This window comes from Microchirus variegatus, assembly GCF_963457635.1.
Source record: "Microchirus variegatus genome assembly, chromosome: 1".
Taxonomy (NCBI): domain Eukaryota; kingdom Metazoa; phylum Chordata; class Actinopteri; order Pleuronectiformes; family Soleidae; genus Microchirus; species Microchirus variegatus.
In genome coordinates this window covers 7,294,642-7,319,268 of record NC_139802.1, presented here as the reverse complement: position 1 = coordinate 7,319,268, position 24,627 = coordinate 7,294,642, and the positions used below count along the sequence as shown (strand labels likewise).

General features: G+C 40.4%; 1 protein-coding gene across 1 annotated transcript; it reads right to left on the bottom strand.

Annotated features, from left to right (window-relative positions):
- Positions 1 to 5,722: 5,722 nt before the first annotated feature.
- On the bottom strand, positions 5,723 to 15,031 carry LOC310935942 (uncharacterized protein). The gene is made up of 8 exons (XM_083899949.1): positions 14,941 to 15,031; positions 12,209 to 12,272; positions 11,809 to 11,844; positions 10,576 to 10,608; positions 9,022 to 9,087; positions 8,826 to 8,894; positions 8,566 to 8,608; positions 5,723 to 7,319 (listed from the first exon to the last, which is right to left on the bottom strand). Exons 1-8 carry the CDS (start codon positions 14,953 to 14,955, stop codon positions 7,274 to 7,276), a joined length of 372 nt encoding a protein of 123 aa, XP_083756075.1. The 5' UTR covers positions 14,956 to 15,031; the 3' UTR covers positions 5,723 to 7,273.
- Between the last annotated feature and the right edge of the window lie 9,596 nt (positions 15,032 to 24,627).

Genomic DNA, 24,627 nt, shown 5'->3' with positions numbered 1-24,627 from the left:
TGCATTTAACAACAGACTTGCTGCAAGAGGCAAAACAGATACGATGGAATGAGGCTCCTACAGGAAAGCACTGGGAAGAGACTGTGCACTCCACTTGCACTGTTTGTGACTTAACTAAGCTGTAGCATAAAGATAAATCTCACTTTTGTGTTTTTTTTTTGTCCAAGTGAGACCTCTGGTGTAGCATCTTCTTGTGAGCTACATTGTAATGGCCTTGTCACTGCCCACCAGAGGCCAAGAGGGCAGAAAATAACCTTTTCTATGCAAGCTCTAGAAAACTGAGGCTAGATTTACAGTAGCTCAATAGACAGTGAAAGGTTATAAAGTCAGAAAAAAGGCTTCAATAACAGACCAAGACGGACCCCAGTGTATGCTGAGAGTGTAATTGGTAAGGGTATTTGTCGTTTCTTCATAACATTAGTCATCGTAATTTCAAGCCGCAGCCTCATGAGCCTCAACCTTCATCCAAACAGTCAAAAGCTTGAGTCGCACTTTGTGTTACGAGTAAATTGATCCTCGTATGTAAAATAAGCAGAAGTTCCCTTCAAAATGTGGATTCAATGTAAAATAATTCAGTTATCATGAGTACGATAATAGTCAAAAAAGAATTGTTCTTTTTTAAAATTCAATGTTGGTTAAACTAAATCAGGGGTCTGCAAACTGCGGCTCTAGAGCCTCATGTGGCTCTTCAGCCCCTCTGAAGTGGCTCCTTCTCGCTTTGAAGAAAAACAACTTTTCATGTTTTTCACACTTTTTTGTGGCATAAATAAAAGTGTTTTTGATATTGTCCATCACATCCAATTGAAAAACCTCCCCTGAAAGCCATTCAAGTAATGCGTACATGAAGAAGTTCACATTTGGAGTCCTGTTCATCCTTATATAATTGTACATAAAATTTAATCTCAGTCATTTTTCTTAGAGGTTTGGTATCAACGTGTGACAAACTGTAGTTCTTTAAATAGAGTATGTATGTATGTGTAAAAACAACAACTTTACTTGTGATTTTATCTTCATTTTAAGGATCAAATAGGTTTTTTGCAGCTCCAGAATAATTTTATTTCAGCGGAGAGGGGACACACGTGGCTCTTTTCATTCTAAAGGTTGCAGACCCCTGCACTAAATCATTAAAATACCTTTTACCTCTCAATCAGAAAGACAGCATTTATGTGTCTCAATACATTAATGACAAATACACACATTAAAATGTAAAAACAAAAGACAACACACTGGTGCTGAATATTTCCTTTTCCTCACTGTGATGTTTCATAGAGGGTTTGCCCTGGAATTTAAAGCAGCGATAGATAAAGCACATGACTTTAAAAGGTGACCAAAAATAAACTTTGCATTACCTTGAATAGAATTACCAAATATGTATGAGTTAAAGAGTGTTGTTTTTAGTAAGGTAACTACCCTACATATTAAATATTTCATGCAAAAAGAGGGGGGGGGGAAAAGCAAGGTTTCCATGGACACTTAACTCATCACTATAAATTGTTACACCCTTAGTTAAATCCCTTGGAATTGCAGCATCGGCCCAAGAAAGCAGAGGTTTTGAAGAGAGCCTCGGCACTAATTGGAAGGTGCTGAGTGAGTCATCAGGCAACGACTTCACTCTCCTGTCAGCACACACGCACAGAGCCAGCTCTGTCTTAGCCAGCTGAGGTTTTTCTCAGAGCCACATCTTACCATGTGCCGCGCTTATAAACGTGTCACGCACTCCACCGACCGACCTGCACCTGCAGTGTTAATTTAACCTGACGGTGTTATTTTTAATTTCTCGCTCCCTTTGATCAGTGCAACTTAAACCTCAAAACCGGGCACCTCATCCACTCCAGATAACCGTCTGTCACTTGTTTGAACACCCAGTGGGTGGAGCCGTTGAGTTTGACTGCTGCAAAGGCTCCAGCAGACTGCTTCAGCAGATTTGAAGCAAACTTTGTTTCAAGAGTGCATAACGCTTTAAAAGAAAACTAATTATGTGGTAATTAGAAATTGTTTAACTCCCTGAGATATGTAGAAGAGTGTGTCTGCTGCATTGTACGGCACAATGAGGGAGAAGAGGATTGACGAGAGACTGACAGACAGGGAGTGCTTTATTGAGTCATTCAACTAAAATATTCAATTAACAATGGAGTTTAACACAGGGAGATACCTTGAATTATACAAGGAGTAATTATGTATGGACTTGAATGGTTAAAATAAGGAGCCAGAAAACAAAAAATCTGTTTACGATAAACGGTACAAAAGTCTTAGGCCACCATTAGATTTGTTTTTTGATGCTTTGATGGTTGAACAGTTTAATGATTTCACAGTTTGTTTTAAAACAACAATTTATTCCAGGGAAACAAAAACTAGTCTAAAATGTCAAGCATGGCGAGCGTGACCTTCACCCTTCCACTTCTCAATTCAGTTATGCCAGGTTTATTCAAGTCATGCTTTACCACTACACACCTACTGTATGTTGTATGAGTCAAACTCATTGACAGTTTGCTAATATATGACGTTTAGTCGCATCGCTCCAATACAAATACCAAGTCGATGCTGGTGCCCCAAGACTTTTGCACAGTGAGGTGTAAAATTATGCATTGTCAATATTAATATAAATAGAAAATCACTGGGTAAGGGAGCCAGATTTAAAAAATATATATATATTTTCTTTCTTATTCAGCATTGACGGCGACAATCTATAAGTGAGAATACTGGCTAAAATATGACCGATCAAGCCGATCCATAAATACCTTAAATGTCACAATCATTGTGGTTTTAATGTTACCTCGTGGCAGACTCACAGTATCTCAGCACCTCACTCCCTCTCCTTTTTCCAACAGATTAATGCTTCTTTGTATGAAAGAAGAGATAAGATATTTGTGTCTGTCAGTGGTGCTGTGGTGCTGTCTTTAACAATGCACCAGCAACAGTATGTCAGTGGTGATCCTTTCCTATAGAGACTTAAACTTTTTGTTTCTGTACTTACTACAGAAGATGAGAAGTTGCACAGATTTCCCCTACAGTGAAATTCACTGTGTTTTATCGTGTGATCTGTTGTGTCTGCTTTGCTGAGAATGCGTTTATTTATTTTTTTTAGATTATATGGCCCAGCTTCATTGTTGTAGCGACCAAAATCTATCAATTCAGGAAGTGTGAGAGAGCGGGAGCAGTAATTACCCACCAGGGGGCGACTCTGCTGGTTGTTAAAAAAAAAAAAAAAAAAAAACTCAGTTTGTATGGAAGTCTATGGGAAAATGAACTTCATACTTGAATTATAACATTTGTTAACATCTTCCTGAGGACTTAATGGTCTCAATTGCTATTGCTTCTTCAATTTAACATGCTACCAATTTTAGAAAATAATATTAGAATTAATGAAGAAAGGTGTCTATAATTTCCAGTTGCAAAATCTGTCATGGTCCTGGTCAAATCGCAAATGTCAAGGCTTCAGTACAGCAAGCAGACGACTGCCTCCGTTCTTAAATATTACTCTCTGTGATTGCACTCTCTAGTAAACGACTGTTATAATCACTCACCCTTCTCACTCCTTTGCTTTTCTCTAATTGCAGGCCACATGGTCTCTGAGTGGCACGGGAAAATTAAAATCATCCGAGTATCAAAATTGAAATCGTCAGAGTAAATATTAACAGCCACATCTGTCTATAAATCTGACTAACTTCGTCGACTGAGCCTGAGGAATTGTCGTGCATATATCACGCCACTGGGAAACTGCAGTTGAATGCATTTAGTAATGTACATCACAGGCTGCTGGATGATGTATGGTAACAATCAGTCATTATCAGATGTATAGTAGCTCCCCAGACTGCTGACTAAAACCTCTGCGATGATTAATAGATCGAAAAACATTATGATTGAGCTGTTTGCTGGGCAAAAAGTAACGGAGCGCGCTGCAACACAGCTGCAAACCACATCGCCAGTTTCCCTGATATAGGGTTTGATTCCTCAAATGTTTTGTGTTTATTTTTTCAGCTCTCGTCCCATAAAATACGTATACGATGACGCGAGGACAGTGCAGGAAGAAACCAGTCGGGGTGTCTGTCAGCAGGAAAACAGTCAAACAATACTAAGCGACATGTGTGTGCATGTACTTCATAACAGTGTCACGCACATGAATCACGCAGACCCGTGAACAAGGTGGAACCCAACGACAGCTTAATCTTCAGTCAGTTATTTCTTTTCTTTGAAAAAAAGAAAGAAAAAGAAAAGCAGAGTAATAACAAAGAATAGATGATTCATGATGATGACTTTAATCACACCTTTAGCCATTAAGGCTTGTGTCTAATGACATTTATGTTTCACAGCTAATGAAAACCTTCTGCGTCAGTGTCTGTGATCTGGATTATTGTTAATGGCTATTAACAAAATAACCACAACCTCTTATGTACGACAGGATCAGGAGCATGCGCTCTTAGGCATAAAAGTGCTCAGTAGAACCATATAAGGTTCTTCGGCTAGTCCTCATAGGAGAACCCTTTTTGGCTCCAGGTAGAACCTTTTTATAAAAGCTCCACCTGGAACACTTTTGGAGGGTTTCACCAAGAACCATTTTAAAAACCTTTATTCAGGAAAGGGGTTTCAAAGGGTTCTCTGGATCAAAACGGTTCTTACTGGAACCATAAGTGTAACTGAGCGGCAAAGTAGCGGCGGGATGCTGTCACTTTACGGATAACGCAATCGCCATGCATTGTGGGAAATGTAGTTTATTGGGCAACACGCCTTAAAGCAGCATAGACCTCGCGGGCCACAGAAAATGATGTGGCCGGGCCACATTTGGCCCTCGGGCCTTGAGTTTGACACATGTGAGGTAGAACCTCAGCCCCTTGTAGAGGGACCCTTCTGGAACCCTTAGTGTAATATAAAGTGAGTTCTTCTCCTTGGACAAAGATGTGATATTTAGAATTACCGTTGCATCCACATCGACAATGACGGTTGAAAGAAATCAACAAAGGTTGAAGCAACCAAGTGAATGTACAAGAGATTTATTGTAAAAAAAAAACAACAACAACAATTCAAAGCCCAGCATAGCTGTGTATATGATATACTAATTACTGTGCTAATTGCTATCTGAACAAAATCAAAGATCCTTCAGATGTGTGATAGGTTTATTTTGAGATATTTGGCCATGCACTAATTATGATCAAAAACTATGTGAGCTGTGAATGACCTTGGAACAAATAACACAAGCGGGTATATCTGCATGTACACAAGTGCATATATAATATTAATTAACATCAAGACCAAATTTAGAATTTTGCTCCAGTAAATGCTACACTATATGACACATGTTGTATATAACGTATTTTGTATAAACAAGTTCTTGGCCAAAAACCGACTCCCAACCACCACAATCATTATATACACAACTTCTAAATGAAAAGCAAAGAGAAGACTTGGCCCCTTATACTCAACAAGTATATATATAAAAAGATCATTTAGCTAAATATCATTTTTTTTGTTTTCATTAAGAGACACAATGCATCCACTTGATCAATAGACTTGAAAACACAAAGAATATATTATTATGTATAAAACAGAACGAACGCAGTGTGTTCACATATTTTCTTTAGCATTGAAAATCAGCCGTTTTTTTTCCCCACATGCGTCATAACGGGAAAGAAACGGCTCAATAGTTACATATGGTACAGGAGATTTACACGAGCAGTGTCACAGCAGAGAGGTGTTAGGTGAACAAAAGAGAAGACGGACCAAAATACTGTAGAGTCACTGCTTTCTATCTTTGGTGAACAGCATTCAAGCAGAAGACGGCTGCGTTAATGTTGCACTGTGTTGCGTTTGTCTGACAGAACAATTAGTGAATGACAGTAAAAGTGATTAGACTACACAAACAAACATTTTGAAATGTTAAAAAAAAATAATGTTTTTTTTTTGTCTTTTTTTTCCCCATAGGATTGTCCTGCCCTTGAAATGCTGGCGCCTATTTTTTCGAGAAGTAACAGTCTACACCACACACACTGCTCGGATATGAACAGTTAAAACAAACAATAATATTCACATCTGCCAATCGGTTCAATAAACGGGAAGCGTCGCGTTTGAGACGCGGCACTTTCGTCACTGTACGCCGTGACGAAGATGTAACCAAACAATTGTTTTTTTGTTCTCAGCTTGAATGGGAGCCAGTGTTTGACCCAGTGTTGTTGACTCCATTGTGAATTTTTTTCCGATGAAGCCACAAAGGACATTGTGAACAGGGACTCGTCTGCCGTCTTCCTCTCTCTGTTGCAGCAAATCAACCGACGCTTCGGTTTATTTGATAGAAAGCTTTCCTTCATAGGGCCATTTAGTCGTTTTAATCGTAATTTGTATCACTGAAACAAAGGCGTTGTTGATATTCATTCATTCATTCATTCATTCATTCATCCCCACCGTGGTTGCCAAGATTGCCCCCCTACACACACACACACACACACACACACACACACACACAACCAGCTTCCTTCTCCACAACATTCAGAGCTATTACTAATCTGTGAGACTAACGTGAAAGACTTTCAAACCCAAAAAGAGGGCTGGAGAGAAAGCATAATTCAGTCATGGTGGTTGATTAATTTGTAATAGTCTGTTCACACTGGCTATTTGCACTCATTTCTTTTTATGGCGGCTGAGAAGACAGAGGACGGGCTTTATCTTCCTCGTGCAATGCCTCTTGTCATTCCTAATGGGCCAGGAAGAGAAGATGTCAGACAAGTGAATAGGAGAATGAACTAAGCTCTTGGTTTTTCTTATAGTGGATTAGCATGATTTGTCTCACTCAAACCACCATTTCACAACGGCACATCTGTTCCACAAAAAAACAAATCAAATACGAACACAGTTTCACTGCATAGCTGGTGGGAATAATGTCTTGTTTCAGGTGGTGAAAAAAAGGGGGGGGGGGAGTTCTGGCTGTGCTAATTTATCCCTTTTTAACAAAAGAAGCTTTAAGCCATATTCACTGGCTTTGATTTGGATTCCTCAAATAGAATCCAATTAGAACATTTGAACGAGCTCCAAACGTCCTGGGCTAAATTGTGTAGTATGTGGAAGTACAAATGGCGGGGACGAAAAACAAACAAACACATGTTGCATATGTATTGATAGGAGGTTGCGTAGGCGTGAGCAGTGAAGTGAAAGGTGAGAAGCAGGCTGTTGTGTGCAAAGAAGTCGAAGTCTGTCCGGACTCAAAGAGTGGGAGACGACATAGGCCAGTGCATTGCTCCTCTCTTGCCTGCATGTTATACAGTTGAAACTGCAGCTCCCTCACAAACTAGACGCCCCCTTTGTGGTCCTGCTCTGTGGGGACGGAGTAGACCCTGAAGATGGGAGAAGGGGGCAAAAACAAAGCGTTTTAGGCTCATTCCCAGTTTGTTCACACACAACAAAAAAAACAAAAGCAAAAGGACAACGTCACGCATCGTTGCGTGTGAATTTCAGGAAGCGTCATGTCTGCTCGATGCTGCAGGGCACCGACAGGTGCACAGCGACTGCAACACCCTGAAATATTCCTCCTCCCCAGGTGGAACTTTAAAACCTTGAAAGGCACTGTTGATCCAACAAGGCAAAGGTTGCTGTGTGATTAAGCCTCCTTTTCAGCAGAGCCATCAGTCAGCACCAAACACTGCCAGAGCTGACTGCAGCTCTGGGAGGCAGCCAGTAATCCTGTGGATGAATTTAACCCTTACAGACTGGCTAGGGTGTCTCCTTCACACAGTGCCCGTTCGCCTGATGGTTGAGGAACTCGTTATGAACTAATTTGAACCGTGGAACCTCTTTGACCCCACCTGCAGGCCATCATTAATGCGAACAAAGACAAGTGATTACTCTGCAGAAATCTTACTCGAGCCAACTGTGGTTTTCCAAAAAAAAAAAAGAAAAAAGAAAATAAGTGTTGAACAGTGCTAAAGTGTGAAGCAAGAACATCTCTCTGTATAACTGGTTTAGGCTGTTCTGCTGTGTGTGTGTGAGTGCTGTTGGCAGATTGTTGTCATGACGCCAAGATTATGTTTACAGCGTTGTTTTATTCCTCCTCATCTGAGATGATCATGAGGTAAGCGTAGAAACAGGTTAACTCTTGTCCCATTTGGTCATGCAGAGCCAGTGGCACACTCTTAAGGCTATTATTTGATGTCTAACATGTAAAACACTTGAGTTGGGAAGTCTTCAGTAGTGGTGCAGGTGCCTCAGGCTATATTACTAATTGCTATACAAGTCTGGACAGACCCAGATCGGTAGCTGAAGGTTTTTTTTTTTTTTTTTTTTTTTTCATTTTGATGCTAAAGAGTTGGATGAAGTAAGGTGAATATGCGTTGCAGCAGAAAATCTGTTACCCATCAGACTGGTTCAGTCACCTGCAGGCTGACTCGAGGTCAAACGGAGCACGAATATCTCTCAGCTAAAGTATGCTGCACAAAGACAACACATGCGTTTGTCTTGTTGTTCGTGGTGAAAATGGGGTTTTAGAAAATAGCGAGGAGGAGGTTTGAAACCCAGCTTAAAAAGAACAGCTCAAGTTCGTAATGAAACATCAATTTTGCAAGTCAGTAAATGCGACTCTCTTACCCTTGCTGTCGACTGTGCATGCGGCGTCTAACCAATATTACGGCTGCAAGGGAGTAAAAAAAAAAGAAAAGAAAAAGGAGACAGGTCACAGCTGCACAAGAGAAATGCTTCCTATTTGCTTAGGTATTACCAGCTTTACAAGGCGACTGTGGCCAAGCAATGAAGGTTTTTACAGCAGTGCATTTATCAACTGTGTGTATCAAACAACCATTACTCCACAATTCACTCAATTATGTTTGAACAAAACACAGGGCACTTACCGACTATTGCTGCAACTGAGAGAGCCACGACAGCCACAGCTACGACGGTGATAACCAGGGTGAGCTGATCTGAAACATAAAACATAAATCTGAACAACAAGGTCCAAGTTTGTCCATGTACAGTATAGCATCTGTGTTTTAACATTCAGACTGTTTATTTTGCTGTAAGATATTATAACAAAACAATGTGTCAAACCTGCGTTTTCGTCACCTGTGGTTTTATCTACAATTGAAGAACCACGAGAATGATTGTTGTGAACGTCTGGAAAAAAAACAATAGGTCGATCAGGTTACAGTTGAGATAATAGAACGGCTACACTGTCGCCGTAAGTCTCATCAAGATGTTTTAAATTGTCGCTGAGCTGCTGCAAGCCAAAACAAATATTTGTTTGCGTTTTGATAGATAGAGGATCGAGGTCTTTAAAGGGACAGTGCTACAGTTTGGGAAGTCTGATTCTTTGCTTTCTTGAGAGTATGATGAGACGAATGATAGTTGAACTAAATTATACAGGTAATAGCCCAGCTGCAGCATACAAACACACTGGCAGAGAGACTATATCTAGCTGTGTCCAAAGATACCGAAGGACATTATCTTAGCTCACCCACCAATTTTTACTTGTAAGACGCTTGAGTCATTTTAGAATTATCACGATTGCCTGGTTCAAGGTTATTATTATTATTAGTTTTTATTTTAATTCAGTTTTTCAGTTTGCTTTTTTTTTAATTTCAGTTTAGTTTTAGTAAATTCAACAAATGATTTAGTCATTTTTATTTAGTTTTAGTCTAAGTCTTAGTTTTTCAGGTATTAACTGAAAGCCTTGACTTGTAGACGCTGAAAAGGATGTGACAGCAAATATGGATTTTCCAATCCTTTAATTTCATTTTTGAACCTTTAACACCTGCAGGTAAATCAAAAGTAATTGTCGTTTTTTTAATTTTTATTTCAGTTAAAGGCACCACATGTAAGAATGTGGCCAAAAACAGTTACTACATTCAAATTCAAAATACAGAGGTCTTTTAGGTTTCGTTTTCTGACGTAACTGGCAACCCGTGGTTGCTCGGCAGCTGAGACTCTACTGACTGCAATGATTGGTAGACGGCAGTAGGTGGCGCCACATGCCAAAACATGATTTCAAAACATAAACATGATTTGCAGTCTGCAAACGATTTGCTTTAATGTAAATATTTTGACTGTACTGTTGTTGTTGGTGAGTTCAGTTTGTTATATGAACATTATTCCTGAGACTCTGTGACATATTAGGAGGATTTTATGACCAGTTGCTTTACATTTATTACATAATGCACCTTTAACTAAATAATTTGTTCACTCCGAATTTTAACTTAAGACTTAGTTTTGGTTAACTATAACTATATAACCCTGGCCTAGTTGCAGCCTTGTTTTTAACGGATCTGTAGTTCTATCAAATGTCAATCAAAGCAGAGATGAGGAGTGACGGAGAGAGAATTAGAATGCCAATGTTAATTTGCTGATGACGGAGATGTCACCGTGCTCACTGGCCTTTTGGCACAGTCCACAGGAGTCCTCAAGAGAGCTAATTGATTCCATTCATGGCGTAATGGTTGGGAGTGGGGGAGAGCCAATGGACCTCACTGGACTAGAGCATCCAAAATATAATGCTGACTTACTGACGGCAATCACAGAGGCCATAACCTTCCCGTACTCTCGTCTGGACAGCTGCCATTACTGTGTTAGTGGATGTGACACAAAGCAATACAGAAAATCACTCACCTTGTATGTTACTCAAATCCTCATCATCACTATCTGTAAAACAAGAAGAGAAAAAAATTTGCTGCTTACGGTACAAAAAAAAAAATCTATTATTTTAATCAGTAAGAGTCAGCATATCGTTTTAGTCTTTGGGCAACAATATTGATTGAAGGCTTTAATCAATGCTGATAAAGGAAGCAACAAGAATCAACATTGGACACAGAAAAACCAAAAGTATAGATGAGAAATCTGAACCAGAGGCCACAAAATGTGAGTAAATAACACAACTTTAAACGAGGGGAAACACAAATGAGGTATGAAATGGAAGCGCTGAAAAAATGTGTCGCACAAAATCCCGCAGCTCTTGGTTAAAGTTGTGAGAAAGATTTTCCTGCATTATGAATATGATATGTTTTCTATTTGACATCAAATTCACCAGGTCCTATTAACAAACACGCCTGGTGTGACCCTTGACATGGGTTCATTACACATCGCCCAAAGTACCCACTTAGCTTCCCTGATGTAAAGGGGGGAAAAAAAATATCTTGCTTTGGAACTGACAATATTAGAAACATGTAGAAACAAGCAGAGGGCATGAGAATGGAAATTACAGTGAGATCATTTCTTTTTAAACAAATGTATAAAATATTCTCTTTGTTGGTGCATGAGCGTATTATAAAAACGCTCAGCTTTTTTCTGTCTTTCTTTAATATCTCTATCTATAGAGCAAGTTGTGTCTGTCTGTCTGTCTGTGATGGGCATATCCCGACTGTTAGTCAGATCGCCCTAATATGTTGGATAATGCTGTGCATCCTTGATTTTCACAATTTTTGGAGCAATTTCACTGATTTTTCAAGTTACACGTTCCGCGAAAAGTTCTATTCTTGGCTCCACAGTGTAGCACAGAGTTCTACACATACTTCCAGCCTCAGAGGATTTATCTTTCCAGTGGATACATGTTATATATGACAGCAATGTGCCTGCTAGAGCCTGCAAATGATCACTTTTCCAAAAGCTAACTGCTGTTAGCTCTCACTAGCCTCTGTGGCGGATGTCATTTCCTGTCCCTTAAGTTTCATTTTACTTTTTTTTTTTTTTTTTTTTTTTTTAAAGCGGTACTACTAAACAGAACATTCTGAACAGGGCTGTGCAGTGCTCATAGGAATACATACTTCCTGCACTGCACTAGTTTATTTTTAAAAAATGTCTCCCGTACTAAGCCAATTGAAAGACAAGTTAAAGACGTTTACATACCGTCATCACCTGATCCTTCATTCTCTTCTGATACAGCTGTGAAAAAAACACAGAGATGCAGTCACAATACAACTTTTGGTGATCATTATTCATTAGAATTCAATTCAGGTAAAAGTAAAATTAATTGATGGGGCGGAGACTATCATCATCTTGTCAATAAACTAAAGCAATGGTTGCTAATAACCTTTTTTCCCCCTCGCATACTTTTCTCTTTTACTGCGGCACCGTACTCCTTTAGGAAGCGGTGTCATTTCGAAAGTGAATTGCATACATTAGTCCCGGTGCATACAGCACAGTCGATGGTGATACACGGGTAGGTGAGAAAAACCTGCCAGCGCAGACACACATAAACCAGATAAGATGCTTATCACCTGAAAGCGTCACAGAGATGAGAACATACCAGTAGCGGCTGGAAGCAGCAGCAGCAGCAGACACAGAAAAGGCAATCGCATCATCTTCAAATGCTGCGAAGGGAGAAAGAGAGAGAGAGATAAATAAACCAGGTTAAAAATATCAGTTATTAATATTCAGCGTCATTGATGTGTGTGAAATCGTGGTGTTTTTGGTTTAGAGGTAGAGGAGTGCCGTGGAAAAGCAGAAATGCTGTCTATTAGTGGGACTTGTCTTGACTTTTTTTAGAATCGCACAATGTTTGTGATTGGGAAAACTACAAATTCCAAAGCTAATCGGTCTTTGTGCTGTTTAAGTGGTTTAGAAGTATGCATGCAAATCTATATTGTAATCTGAGGTAGGTGTTGGCGGGGGGTGGGGGGGAGGGGGGTCAGTGACTGACAACCTTATTTCCCATAGTGCTCAGCAAAAAAAAGTGTTGAGATTTCTGTCACTGTTGGCTGGCAGCAGGTGTTGATTCAACATTTTCCTTTTCAAAGCCACTCAACGTCTTGAGTGTTTCACAACAACAACAAAAACGGCCCCTTTTTCCACTGATTTCTGCTGATAAGACGAAACACATTCAAAGTGAATAATTTTGAATCGTTCCAACTAAGAAATTAAGACACATCATGTAACCGTATCTTATCAGAGAAACAAAGTGATAGGCTTACATTGGGTGTGATTTCTTTTTTTTGTACGTGTTGTTGTTCTTAAGGATAAATGGACCAACTTCCTCATGGCACGCGGCCCAAAACAAACTCTACCTCGGCTCCCAATCATTATCCGGTAGATGTGAAACGCAGATGTTTCTGAGACTGCCAAACAAAGCCCCAGCTGTATTCCAACACAATATGAATGTTGATATTTTTAAATGGGAAATCATGGGAATGACCTCCTCTGGTTGAGGTCCCGGATGATGCCTCATTGGTCAGATTTAGCCACTGAGCTTGGCAGGGGATACCAATAGTCATTCATGTAAAGTTTCATGTGTGCACAGAGGGGAACTCTGCAATTGACCTTTGTGCCAAAAGTCATATTAAAGGCGCCTCTTCATTGTTAGCCATGCCTATTGTGCCCTTGTTTCCTCCATAGTTAATGACTGAAAAGAACCGAAGTGACCCTTACTGTTCAGCAGCAAAACTGCATCACACTGAAGTTAGTGACATACTGTTTCCTGTTTACTACAAATTAATTATACATACTGCGCTCCATCGTATACGGTGAGAGGAAATTAAAAGGAAAAGAGGCACGGGCGTTAAAAAGGATAGGCTACTTAACATCATTTAATTATTTTCATGAGGTTTCACGAGGCAGTTTTATGAAAGACAAGAGCAAACTGTATTCTTATCCATGAACGCTGCCATGCACAAATGTCCACGCTTTGCGGCTGCATGTAGTGACAAGAAGAACGCAGAAGGTTATCGTCGTGCTAAATTAGCAGAACAGCATCAAGAACTATTTTGGTTAAGTATATTGGAAAAAGATAATAATCACACAACAGAGTCTGATTGGAGACTGAGAGAACTGTGGGCTCTTCTTCTGCCCTGAATAGCTGCAGTAAACCTCCCAACACATATAACATCAGAAGCTGCGAATAAAATCCCCTTCAGTGTCCAATTTGCTTTTCAGAGTCACTTTGGGCGAAATAATAAGCTGATCCAATTTGGAAATATTTATCAACCCAGTCCACTGCTTCCACATTAAAATGGCTCCTGACACCTGTATTATTTCTCAGACTGGGTAGTATATTCGTATACATTTGAATACCAGCAGAGTCGGAGCTGCCTTCTGACTGGAGAAGCAAAGATCATAAAATTAGAAACCTACAATCATAAAACTAGAGAGCAGTGCTGCAACAAAAAAAAAAAAGGTATCTACTGTACAGTGCACGGTAGCTGTAGGGTGATAGAGACTTGTTTTTTGTACAAATCTTCCCAGTTGCAGTTTTCCATTGACAGGATTAACCCTGAAACTCATTCCTGTCTGGTCAGCCCAGCCCACAGATCACCGAAATCCTGTTCACCAGGTTTAAATTTGAATGATAGACACTTTCCACTCATTCAAACCCACCCAAGGCAATCTAGATTAAAACAAACCAAAAAAAAAAACAACAACACACAAACAGAGGTTTACTACATCATACATAAACAGACCTGCATGCACAGACACAGACTGCCTCTGTCTTATCCGTTCACACAGATAACATCCCTCTGCTCAAACTCGCCACTTCGGATAAGACCTTAACACCAACGATGGGAATTTGCTAACATGCAAAGATATCAAAATTACTATGGCCTATAAAGTCTAATGGAAAACAGATACACGCAGGGGGGGGGGAGAAATAATAGAGAAGATGGAAAAAAGAAGAACTTTGGTGATTGTGAAAATGTGTCATGAGTTAAAAGAGATGTGCTCTAAAAAGAAATGAGCACAACAAGGAGAGAGTGCAGCAGGGAAAATCCACTCAGATCATTTGTTATTCATTTCCATTCAATTTTATAAAAGTGGTGGCTTACTCCACTTCACTGAAGGGAGAAAATATTCTTATTGAAATGTTTACTTGGCTCTGCCATCTCTCCAGAAGCTGTTTATCTATCTAAGTTTGATGCAAATCGCTCCTTTTTTTTGTCTCGTTCTCTATAGCACAACACACCTTTTTTCACTGGACTGCATGTGCACAAAGTAACAAGGAAAATAATGATAGAATGAAACTAAAAAAAAAAAGCCAATACACAGTACCTCAGTTGGTGTCATGCATGCCAGTGAACAATCCTCCACTGATAAGGAATGAGTGGAAAACGTGGCCGTTGTTTCCAGTGCCGATGATTTGTGGGTGACTTTGTTGAGCACGAGAACACAAAAGGACAGCAGTAAAGCAGCTAAGTGGATATGAGAGCGTCTATGACAATGACAGCCGTCTTGGATATCCTGTATTTGTGAACACCCCCGTTCATGCCCTCTCTCTCTCTCTTTTGTGTGTGTGTGCACAAATATGAAGCTTGTTAACAGACGCAAGAAAATAAGTCCTATAGTTGCACCATAATGTTGACATTTTCAGTCTCTTTTGTGACCAAAGCAGAAATAATCAGATTTAAATCATATACAGCAGGCTGGGCACGTACACCTCAGATTTACTTTTCTTTTTTTTTTATCAGATGGAGACAAATCTGCTTTCCCAGACTATAGACATGCGGTGTTTACACAGCCCAGGCTACCTGACACTCGCCTCTCCAAAAAGAAATAAGCTATATGTTTTCAAAATGTTAACATGAAATGATGCGTGTTATGGGTTCAACAAAGATTTTGTGCCCCATGTTCGAGAAGCTTCATTGGCACATTCATTAGCGACTAACGACACTTACTGACTTGTTTACTGAATATTTTTCAGTCGGGATGCAACCGGGGGTTCATTTCATTATCAATCTGTCAATTCATAGTCGTTTAGTTAATAAAATGTCAGAAGTAAATATTCAAATCATTGTTTCTTGCCCCCGAAAATGACATTTTATCAACAAACTGTCAAAGAGGAGCAAAAAAAAAGTGCTTAATTTAGTAGCCAATTACTTCATCAATGAATTCTTGCAGCCTTATTATTTTGGTCAGAACACATCCAGAATACACACGATCAAGTGTCAATCACTGATATGGTTGGTGCTGCTGTTCTTGTTGGTGTAGCCTAACCACAACTTTGACCATACAACAGGTCTTAAACTAACCACAATCCCAAATTAAACCACTATGTCGCTAAGTCTGACTCAATGGGACCATGTTTTCGTCCCTATGGACTAATGTTACACACACACACACACGTTTGTGCAGCATAGATATTGAGGACCCTCATAGACATAATACATTCTCTAGCCCCTTACCATAACCTTAACCATCACAACTAAATGCCTAACCCTAACCCTTACCTAACCTAAACTCAATTCTAACCTTAAAACCTGAAGTCCTTTAAAGATGTAACTCACTTTCCCAAAATGTCCCTTACTCGCTATAGTTTGTGGTTTTTTTGGTCCTCACAAAGCCACACATACAAGAACACACACACACAGGAAGTGGGATAAAGGGTGCCAAGAGTACTTTTTTTTTGTATTTGGGGTTTATGTACAGGGTTCTGGTGCTCACTTCCTTCAGGAAGAAGTTTGCACATTTGAATGGATGATGATGTAAAAGGTGTCACACCCTGACTCACTCTGTGACAAACAGAGCTGCTCTTTTTAAAAAAAAAAAAAGCTTTAAAAAATATTTCCGTGAGTGCCTCACTGAGAAAGTTTTGGACAGACACTAACTCGCGCAGTTTAGTGAACTTGATAAGACGGAAGAAAAATGTATAGGGAGGGAACAGAAGAAGCAGCTGTGCTTGAGGAGATTCTGTGCTGCTCAGTAACCAAGCAAAAGAGTAGACATTGACTGTAATATTACAATTATTATTATTACCAATTATTAGACTGATAACTACGGAGCCCCACAAGGGACATGGGGAAGAAAAAAATAATAATTAAAACGTTTCTCATGCGCATGAGATAAGAAATGCGGTCATGATGTCTGGGGGACCGACCACTGCATTTCGGTCATTGTTTACACCAGCTTCTGATTCAGCACTTAAGGGGAGAGTCAGGGGGAAATTAACTTAATGTGCAGTGTGACTGTTTCTACACTGATTGTCTGTTTTTTTGTGACACTTACACTAGCTAATACATTAACTTTGCCTGACACCCACTAATGTATTTCTGAAACCTTTATTTGATTTGAGAAAATGCTAAAGGGGAGATTTCACCGTTTTTGTTTTATATCTATAGACCTCATTAGACCAGGTCCAGGTCCAAAAACCCACTGTACCTAGACTGGTCAACGACCGAAATGTGGATGGTCTCCTAGACATCATGCCCGTATGCAATACTTTATCTCGTGAGCACTGGTATCTTTTGCGTACGAGAAACATTGATTGATTGATTGATTTTTTTCCAATGAAAATCCGCTCTGTTATTGTTGACGTTTTCAACAGTATCCTCCTTTTGTCTCTCTTATCATGTCTGCTATTTTGGAAAGTCTGCTAACTGCTGACTCCAAATGACAAAAATAAATCTCATCTCAATTTCCTCCTTTTGCCATTTGTATCCACGCCAAATTCCATTAAAGACAATCCTCATTTTTTATGCTGTTCGACACGTCGGTAAAAATATAAGCCCCTTGATTTGTAAGGTGATAAATAAATGAATAAAAACGTATTTCACGATAATAAATCATAATTCACATCATTGGGGCGCTGCACCAACTCACCAGGTGTGCTGATCGCCCACCTTCCACCCTCATTTCTGACATTGGCTGATTCCACATGCAAGTGCAGTCTATAAATGAATGACTTGAAAGGAAAACAGACTTAACGTAGGCCATGTTTGTTTTTCCAAGTTGTGTTTCCAGTGCTCCGGCTCTGCCTCTTAGGACTCGGTAAGTGTCGAGGTTCTTATTGAGCTATCGTTTGTAAATGTTTGGGCTGCAATCAAAACCACATGCGACTCAATTTGCATAAGCATTAGAGCACAACCCGACTAGTTTTTCAGCATGTCTGTCCTTCCTTCACCCAAGTCCTCAGCCACGCTCTCGTCGGTATTTGCATTATTAGCACTAGTTCACCACTCTTTTCACCTGCAATCGCTCAAGTCTCAACAGTTCTGCTGTCTACCTTGAGAAGTTATATTTGTCTAGTTTTTGAGTGTTGAATGAGGCGTGGCTTTGTTTCTTGCTCTTGGCCTGACAAAAGACACTAATCTGTGTGCTGTTGGAGGGAATTATAGTCTCAAGTAATTGAATCTTGAGAAAGCGTTGGTTTGCCCGTAATTGTATCAGAGAAAAAGCCACTGCACTGAAAAACTAGTTTGCTCTCGTTATCCAATGACTTAAAATACATGATCCTTTTATTTTGCTTAATTAACTTTTGTCTTATAGTCTCAGTTACAATCCACACAAACGGTAATAAGCCTGTTAAAGAACAATCGAGAGAATAAGAATGCGCCGCGGTTTCATGCAAATAACTCAGAATGTATAATATACATATATGATAAAAGGTACACTTACATTTAAATGAGCTGCTGTTTAGAATGGTCTTTACACACTGTTGGTATGTTGCTGCTCCCACGCAAAGATCCTTGTTATCATGGAAACTGCCAGAGTGAGTGTGCACGTTAGTGCAGGTGTACTCAGTCAGGAACTCGGAGCGCTGTTCTCCATTGGCTGCTGGGCAGGTTGAAATGTGACACCACCCCCGTCTTATCTCTGTTGCACAAGTAGACACACTGTGCTAATAGAGAAACGTCAGTATGAATGTTGTCATTCAGTGAAAGCATGTTAATTGTCATCCTATCTATGCCAGGACTCTTTGCTAATTGTCTTATTCTTTTATCTGCGTGCCCTTTCACTGCAGTTGTTGTTTTAAATGTCACTTTAATGTTTATAATGTCCTGTGCGGGCCTGTCTGGGGCCAGTCCTGGTGGGATGTTTCTGATGAGTTTACCCCTCACTATGACCCACTAGCAAATGTCAGCTGCCAGGTCACAGTTATAGCCGCTGGTGTTTGGACTCTGGTAGTCAGCCAAAGACAAAATCACCTGTTATTATCTGTGGAAATGGCCATGGATTGCTCCGTCCCACCTTCTCTGTGTGATATCCATCCTCCTTCAGGACATGTCCTTGTGAGGAACCAACTATACTATCCCAATACTCCTCACTTCTGCATCCAAAGTGCAGACTAAGACACATCAGTGACGTTCCCCAGTGGCCTTAAGTGTCCTTAAGTTCCACAACATAGGTGCACTGCAGAGGGTAAATAGAGTTTAAGTTACAAGAAGCTCTAGGTTTTGTGGTTGGTTTGACCTGTTCCAAACAAACACCTCGGGGTAGTATGGATTTGTTCAGTTAAAACCAGTAGCTCGGTGGGGTTTCGATTACATTGTCCTCCTCTTTGTAAACACAGGAATACTTCCCATTCGCCTTTTGGCAATAACGTTGGTTAATGCAAAATCCCAACCTCACCACCATCACAGAATTGATTAACATCTCTTGTCTGTAGTGTTGTTATGGTTGTTCCAGTGGAGACCTAATTGTACTGCCCTCTGCAGAAAATATCAGACTTGATATAGAAGTTATACCTGTCCTACAGATAATATGGGACACTCTCTGAAAACCACTGTATTCATCTGTGTGTGAGAGAAGTATGCTGTATTTTGCACTGCTTTGCATGCTCGGGCATTGAAACACTAAGTGAATGTGTGAATCTATTGTAACACTAATATGTAACATTCAAATTATTTCAGCTGCAGCTTCCTCACTGTGGTCACAAACGGTGCCTAATCAAAGATGGTAAACCACTCTGTTCCCGGAAAACTAAAACCTGCTCTGCACGGGGTGACTCTTATTACAGCATGTTTGATGGAGGAGATTTTGTCCTACAGCGAAACTGTAAATACACTTTGGCCACTAACTCTGCCTCTTACACAGTGGTATTCATCTACACCATAGTTAAAGACAAAAATCATGTTAGGGAAAGTTACAGCAACATAAGCTACTTAAACTTTGAATTGTATACTGTATTTTTGTAATAGTATTGTATCTTGTATCTACATTCCGTAGATCAAGGGGCAGAACTTGCAGCTGGCCAGTATGATTAGAACCCTCATCCTGAGGCTGGCCCAGAGCTGTATTGGAGGCCTGTGTGTGGTTGGTGTGGAAATGGTAATCAGAGCTTATCAGACTTGTGCATTTTTTCATCTTTTATCTTGGGTGCTGAGCAGTAATACAGGGACCTGTATTGAGACCTGTGGTGGTGGTGGTGTCCCATGTCCTGTATGCGCTCAAAGACAAACCAAATATTTTTTCTGGTGGCAGCGGCGGCAGTCTGAGAGCGGGTGAACTCTGCTATAGATAATTGATGGACCTTTCGTAGAGACTGCCATTCATATATTGATCCTCGGTCATTTGTCATTAGTTGCTGAAACAACCTATGTCTCAGTAGAACTGCATCCTCAATGTGCAAGGTGTTGACACCTTGTGCCAGCAGCTGTCAGAGGCTTGAGGCCGCAATGCAAAACCAGAGAACCATCTCCAAGTGCTGTAATAGTTCATTTTTAACACACAGTATCCTTGACAAAACTGTTTATTTGAAAGCTATGGCATGTCTTCTGAAAAACCGCTAGGAGATCGGTGGTTCTGCCTGGCCTACTACCTGAACTAACCCAGACTAACCTCATTATGATTGCACACTCTCCCTTATATGGAATCATGCCAATGTGACTGGGATATCTATGGGGTGATGGGGAGTGTGTCCGGCATAGTAAGTGTGGTTGCGCTCATCAAGGTTCCGACTATCTCCACGTCAAGTCAAATTTCTTGGTTGACGAGCAGTGTCGGGAGAACTTTAATGCTCATTCAGAAGATGATATCATTCCTGATGATGGATCTGAAATATCTCAGGCTAAACTAGCAGCGGATGTGTGGACATGGCTGTAAACAAAGTTTGCAATTTACAAGATATGGCATTTTACCAGGGAAAACATTTTTGTGGAAGATTACTGCATACAGAGGATACAGAGCTGTTATCAAACAGTCCATCCAGAAGATTTTTATGATAACTGTCAATGATCTCTGTTACAGTAACCAGACTACACTATGCCACATTCTTTTTTTTTCCTCCCTTCTCTTGTCCACCTAACAGTGAATACCTCCTGTGCTCCAGTCATATCTGACTGTGGAAATCCAAAGTCCTCTCACTGTGACATGCAAAGAAGGCTGTTTCTGCAAACTGGGATTTTTCCACAGTTGTGATGGTGGTGGTGGTGGTGGTGAATGTGTTCTTGTCTGACTGCATATATAATGACGTCTTTTATGAAATTCATGAGAACGTCTGTCGAGATGAGCACCGTGTCAGCTGCACTGTGTCTCTGTGTGTGGGCCACAATGCACATGCCACACAAGTCCTGGTGGATCAAAATGTGCCATCCAAGAAGGGTCAGACGGCATATTGGGCATAACAACCTGTTAAAGATAGTCATGCGTGCTACACACTATTATGGACAGAGCTTTAACTTTTATCACAGTTTTGAAATGAGGAAGAATGTGATTCTATTGTTATTATTCAGCAAGGGCAGCTGTTCCTGAGGATGAACATATCTTTGGCGAGGAGGCATTTGGGCAAAGTAAAGGTCAGAAATTTCACATTAAACATCTTTCTATATTTCTATTCTTGCATCTTCCCGATCACCGTCACCGCCTGGAACAAGCTACCATGAAAATGTGATCTCTGTTCAGTGTGCATCTGTGGCCCTGCTGCTTTCTCCGACAGGACCATTTAGTGGATGCCACTCCACTGTAGACCCAGAGGCCTTCTTTCAGAACTGCGTGAATGACTGTTGTGTGTGAGTGTGTGTGTCTAATGGGAAAGAAGAAATGTTTTGCAGTAGTTTGAGAGAATACACTATTGCGTGCCAGGGGCCAGGAGCTGGAGTCAAACCATGGAGGAGTGAGAAGTGATGTGAGTGATATTAATGTTGACTCTCTACATGTGTTGTTTTGGTACACCAGTAAATCACTGAGGTCTGCACACATGCTTCTGTTGTACTTTTCAGAACTCTGACAAGATCTATACGATTAAGTTGGAAGATTGATGTGAGGCTCGCTGAACTTTGGACTGCACCTGATTTTTTTTTCCCCGTCCTCCCGCAACACTCTCATGCCCTGGAAATTCACACTACAATATGTGTCAGTGCATGCCCCGAGTCCTGTGGTTTTTTTATCCACTGCCCGTGGCCCTGTTATGAGGGATGTCACTGTGACTCTGGGCACACACACACACACACAGTGGAAATGGCTGTATCATAGCTGAGCAATGTGGCTGTTTTTATCATGCGCACAGAGGCGATTCTAGAGTCTGTAGGGGCCCTAAACAAAAATACCCAGGGGGCCCTGTGTTCATCACCATTATGTTATAAATAATCTGACACCAACGAAAAATGTGAGTTCAATTTTAAAAAAAAAATTTTTAAATGAATGAAAGAACATCGAAACACCTTGTAATTAAAAAGTATGTGAAACTATAAATGTAAAGAACAATAAAATACTGTAAAAAACTATATAAACTTAGTAAAACAATACATTACACTGTAAAGAACCCACATTATAAAACAATATAAATATATAGAACAATAAAATACTGTAAATAACTGAAAAAAACATACAAACTGAGTAAAAAAGATCTGCATTACACTGTAAATAATCATTTTCCAACTTGCAGAACGATAACTTCACACAGGTTAACGTGAGGAGGGGCCCCTTTAGGGAGGTTTCCTAGTGAGATGTCATTGCAAATCGCCCATTGTTTTTTAAGGGGGACGGGGATGCGGCTGGTCACTGCACATTTCAGTAAAAACAGCCCTCGGACTCCGAGTGTCGGGGGGGCCCCCTATCAGCTCGGGGCCCCAAGCAGTTGCCTGCCTTGCCTGTTCACAAGCTGCGCCTCTGCATGCGCACTACTATGAGGTAGGTGGACATAAACACACAGCATATCGACGATCATTCACATGTTTTCCTTCGTCGAAGCGATGCAATGAAACTGCTTGTTTTTCATTTTGACAAACCTTTTTGATTACTCGTGGGTGTGCCATTGTTACACATTTACATGTGACACCACTCCACTGCCATTTCAGTTAAAAACATGTTGCCACACTTGAACAAAACGAGTAATGTCCTTTACTTATTCATGCACTACTAATAATATGACTCATTATTGATCGTGCCAAACGTACACAGGCCTCACCTGAATGTGACACACATGATGACTAACCGCATAATCTCAGGCCTTTGTGTTATCCTGGTATGTTGTTTTCCTGACTGTTAAGCGAAATAGCTGGATCACACATGCCAACAGTGACTCACCGTTTTCTGTAGATTGGGGAGAGATTGTAGACAGAGGGATGTTCTGAGCTGTTAAACTGCTCTGCCACTGCCATCATGCGCTGTGAGCCTGTGTCTTGCCCTGAGGGAGAGAGCTGCACCCTTAACGATACCTGGGGCTGTTCAAGAAGAGGTAAGCCTATCTGGTTCTGCTGGGTTGGGTGAAATTTCCTCACAAGCCAACTGTTTTTTTTTTTTTTCACTCAGCACACAAGTCTGTCAGCTTTTATGCTACTTTGATTTTCTTTAAGAGCTGTTTTGTCAACTCATACTGACCAAAGTTGTGTGTGTGTTTTTTTTTTCTTCTTTTCTTAGTGCCCTTTCATTTTGTGCTCCCATCTGCCTGTGGGCTTCTGAATGATTTTACTGCTTTGTCAGTTGAGATTTAATAATGCCTCCTTTTAAAAAATAAATAAATAAATAAATGTCTTATGGAAGGCTGTGACATTTTAAAAGTAATAATATGAGTGTATTGGTATTAACATTTACTGTCAGCCTAAATGGGCTTTGATTTTTGTGCGCAACATCATATTTGTACAGCTCATTTACATATTGTTTTCTTTGTTATGTAGCAGTCGTTTCATGGATGTCGTCTTCAGCTGCATGCGTCGCCTGCTTGACTGGATATTTTTTGATTTTTTTTTTTTTTTTTATGGGGTTGTATGAGTTATAGTCACTTACTTATAGTATTACATGCAGCTGGCTGCACAGAGATGAGTTCAGTGAATGTTGTTTAGCCAATTTACCACTTTACAGCTTGTGTTACTTAGTAAGCTGCTCACTCCTCTGCACCAGAGTCCGTTCACATTGGCACCATTGACAGTCATTAGAGTCACACAGAATACACGTTGATGTGTAATTCTGGGTTTCTATATCTATTTTGACTACTTGTATGTAATCAAGTAACTTATTTATGAAGTGATTACTTGCCATTTCCAAATCAACAAAACAGGAGACATCGTGTATCTTTTTTGTATGCAGATATGCTTTCACGTGAGCGCGAATCCCAATTTGTTATTATTAACAACCCAACAGCTGCGTCTGTTTGAATATATGTAAAGTATTTCAGGAAGATTATGTGAAGTTTTTGTGTGGTTTCTCCTCAATATTCATTCTTTTCTCCCATCAGCCATGTCTTGCCCACTGAATAGTCATGATGAGTCCTGTGGCACAGGCTGCCCTGCCACCCGTGAGATTCAGTTCAAGCCCCCATGCACCTTGGCCTGTGAGGGTTTTTGTCCAGTATGGTGACGTCTGTGCCCCCCCCCCCCCCCCCCCCCCCGTCCCAGTGTGGCTTTATTCACAATAGCAACAGTTGCCACAGCAACCAGGTGCAGTGCCACAGGGATCCGTGTGCCCCTGGTGAGCCCTACGGTCTTCAAGATGGAGTCCAAAGTTGTGTGCCCCTCAAAAATCAGACACCATGTGCTCAAATTTGACCATTATCAATATACAACTCATTTTCACCTGTTAGTACCAGAC

Coding starts and splice junctions, on each gene's coding strand:
- LOC310935942 (XM_083899949.1), bottom strand. Junction 9,088..10,575: donor GGATTTGAGTAACATACAAG/GTGAGTGATTTT, acceptor TTTTTTTTCCAG/ACGTTCACAACAATCATTCT. Junction 8,609..8,825: donor CTCAGTTGCAGCAATAGTCG/GTAAGTGCCCTG, acceptor ACTCCCTTGCAG/CCGTAATATTGGTTAGACGC.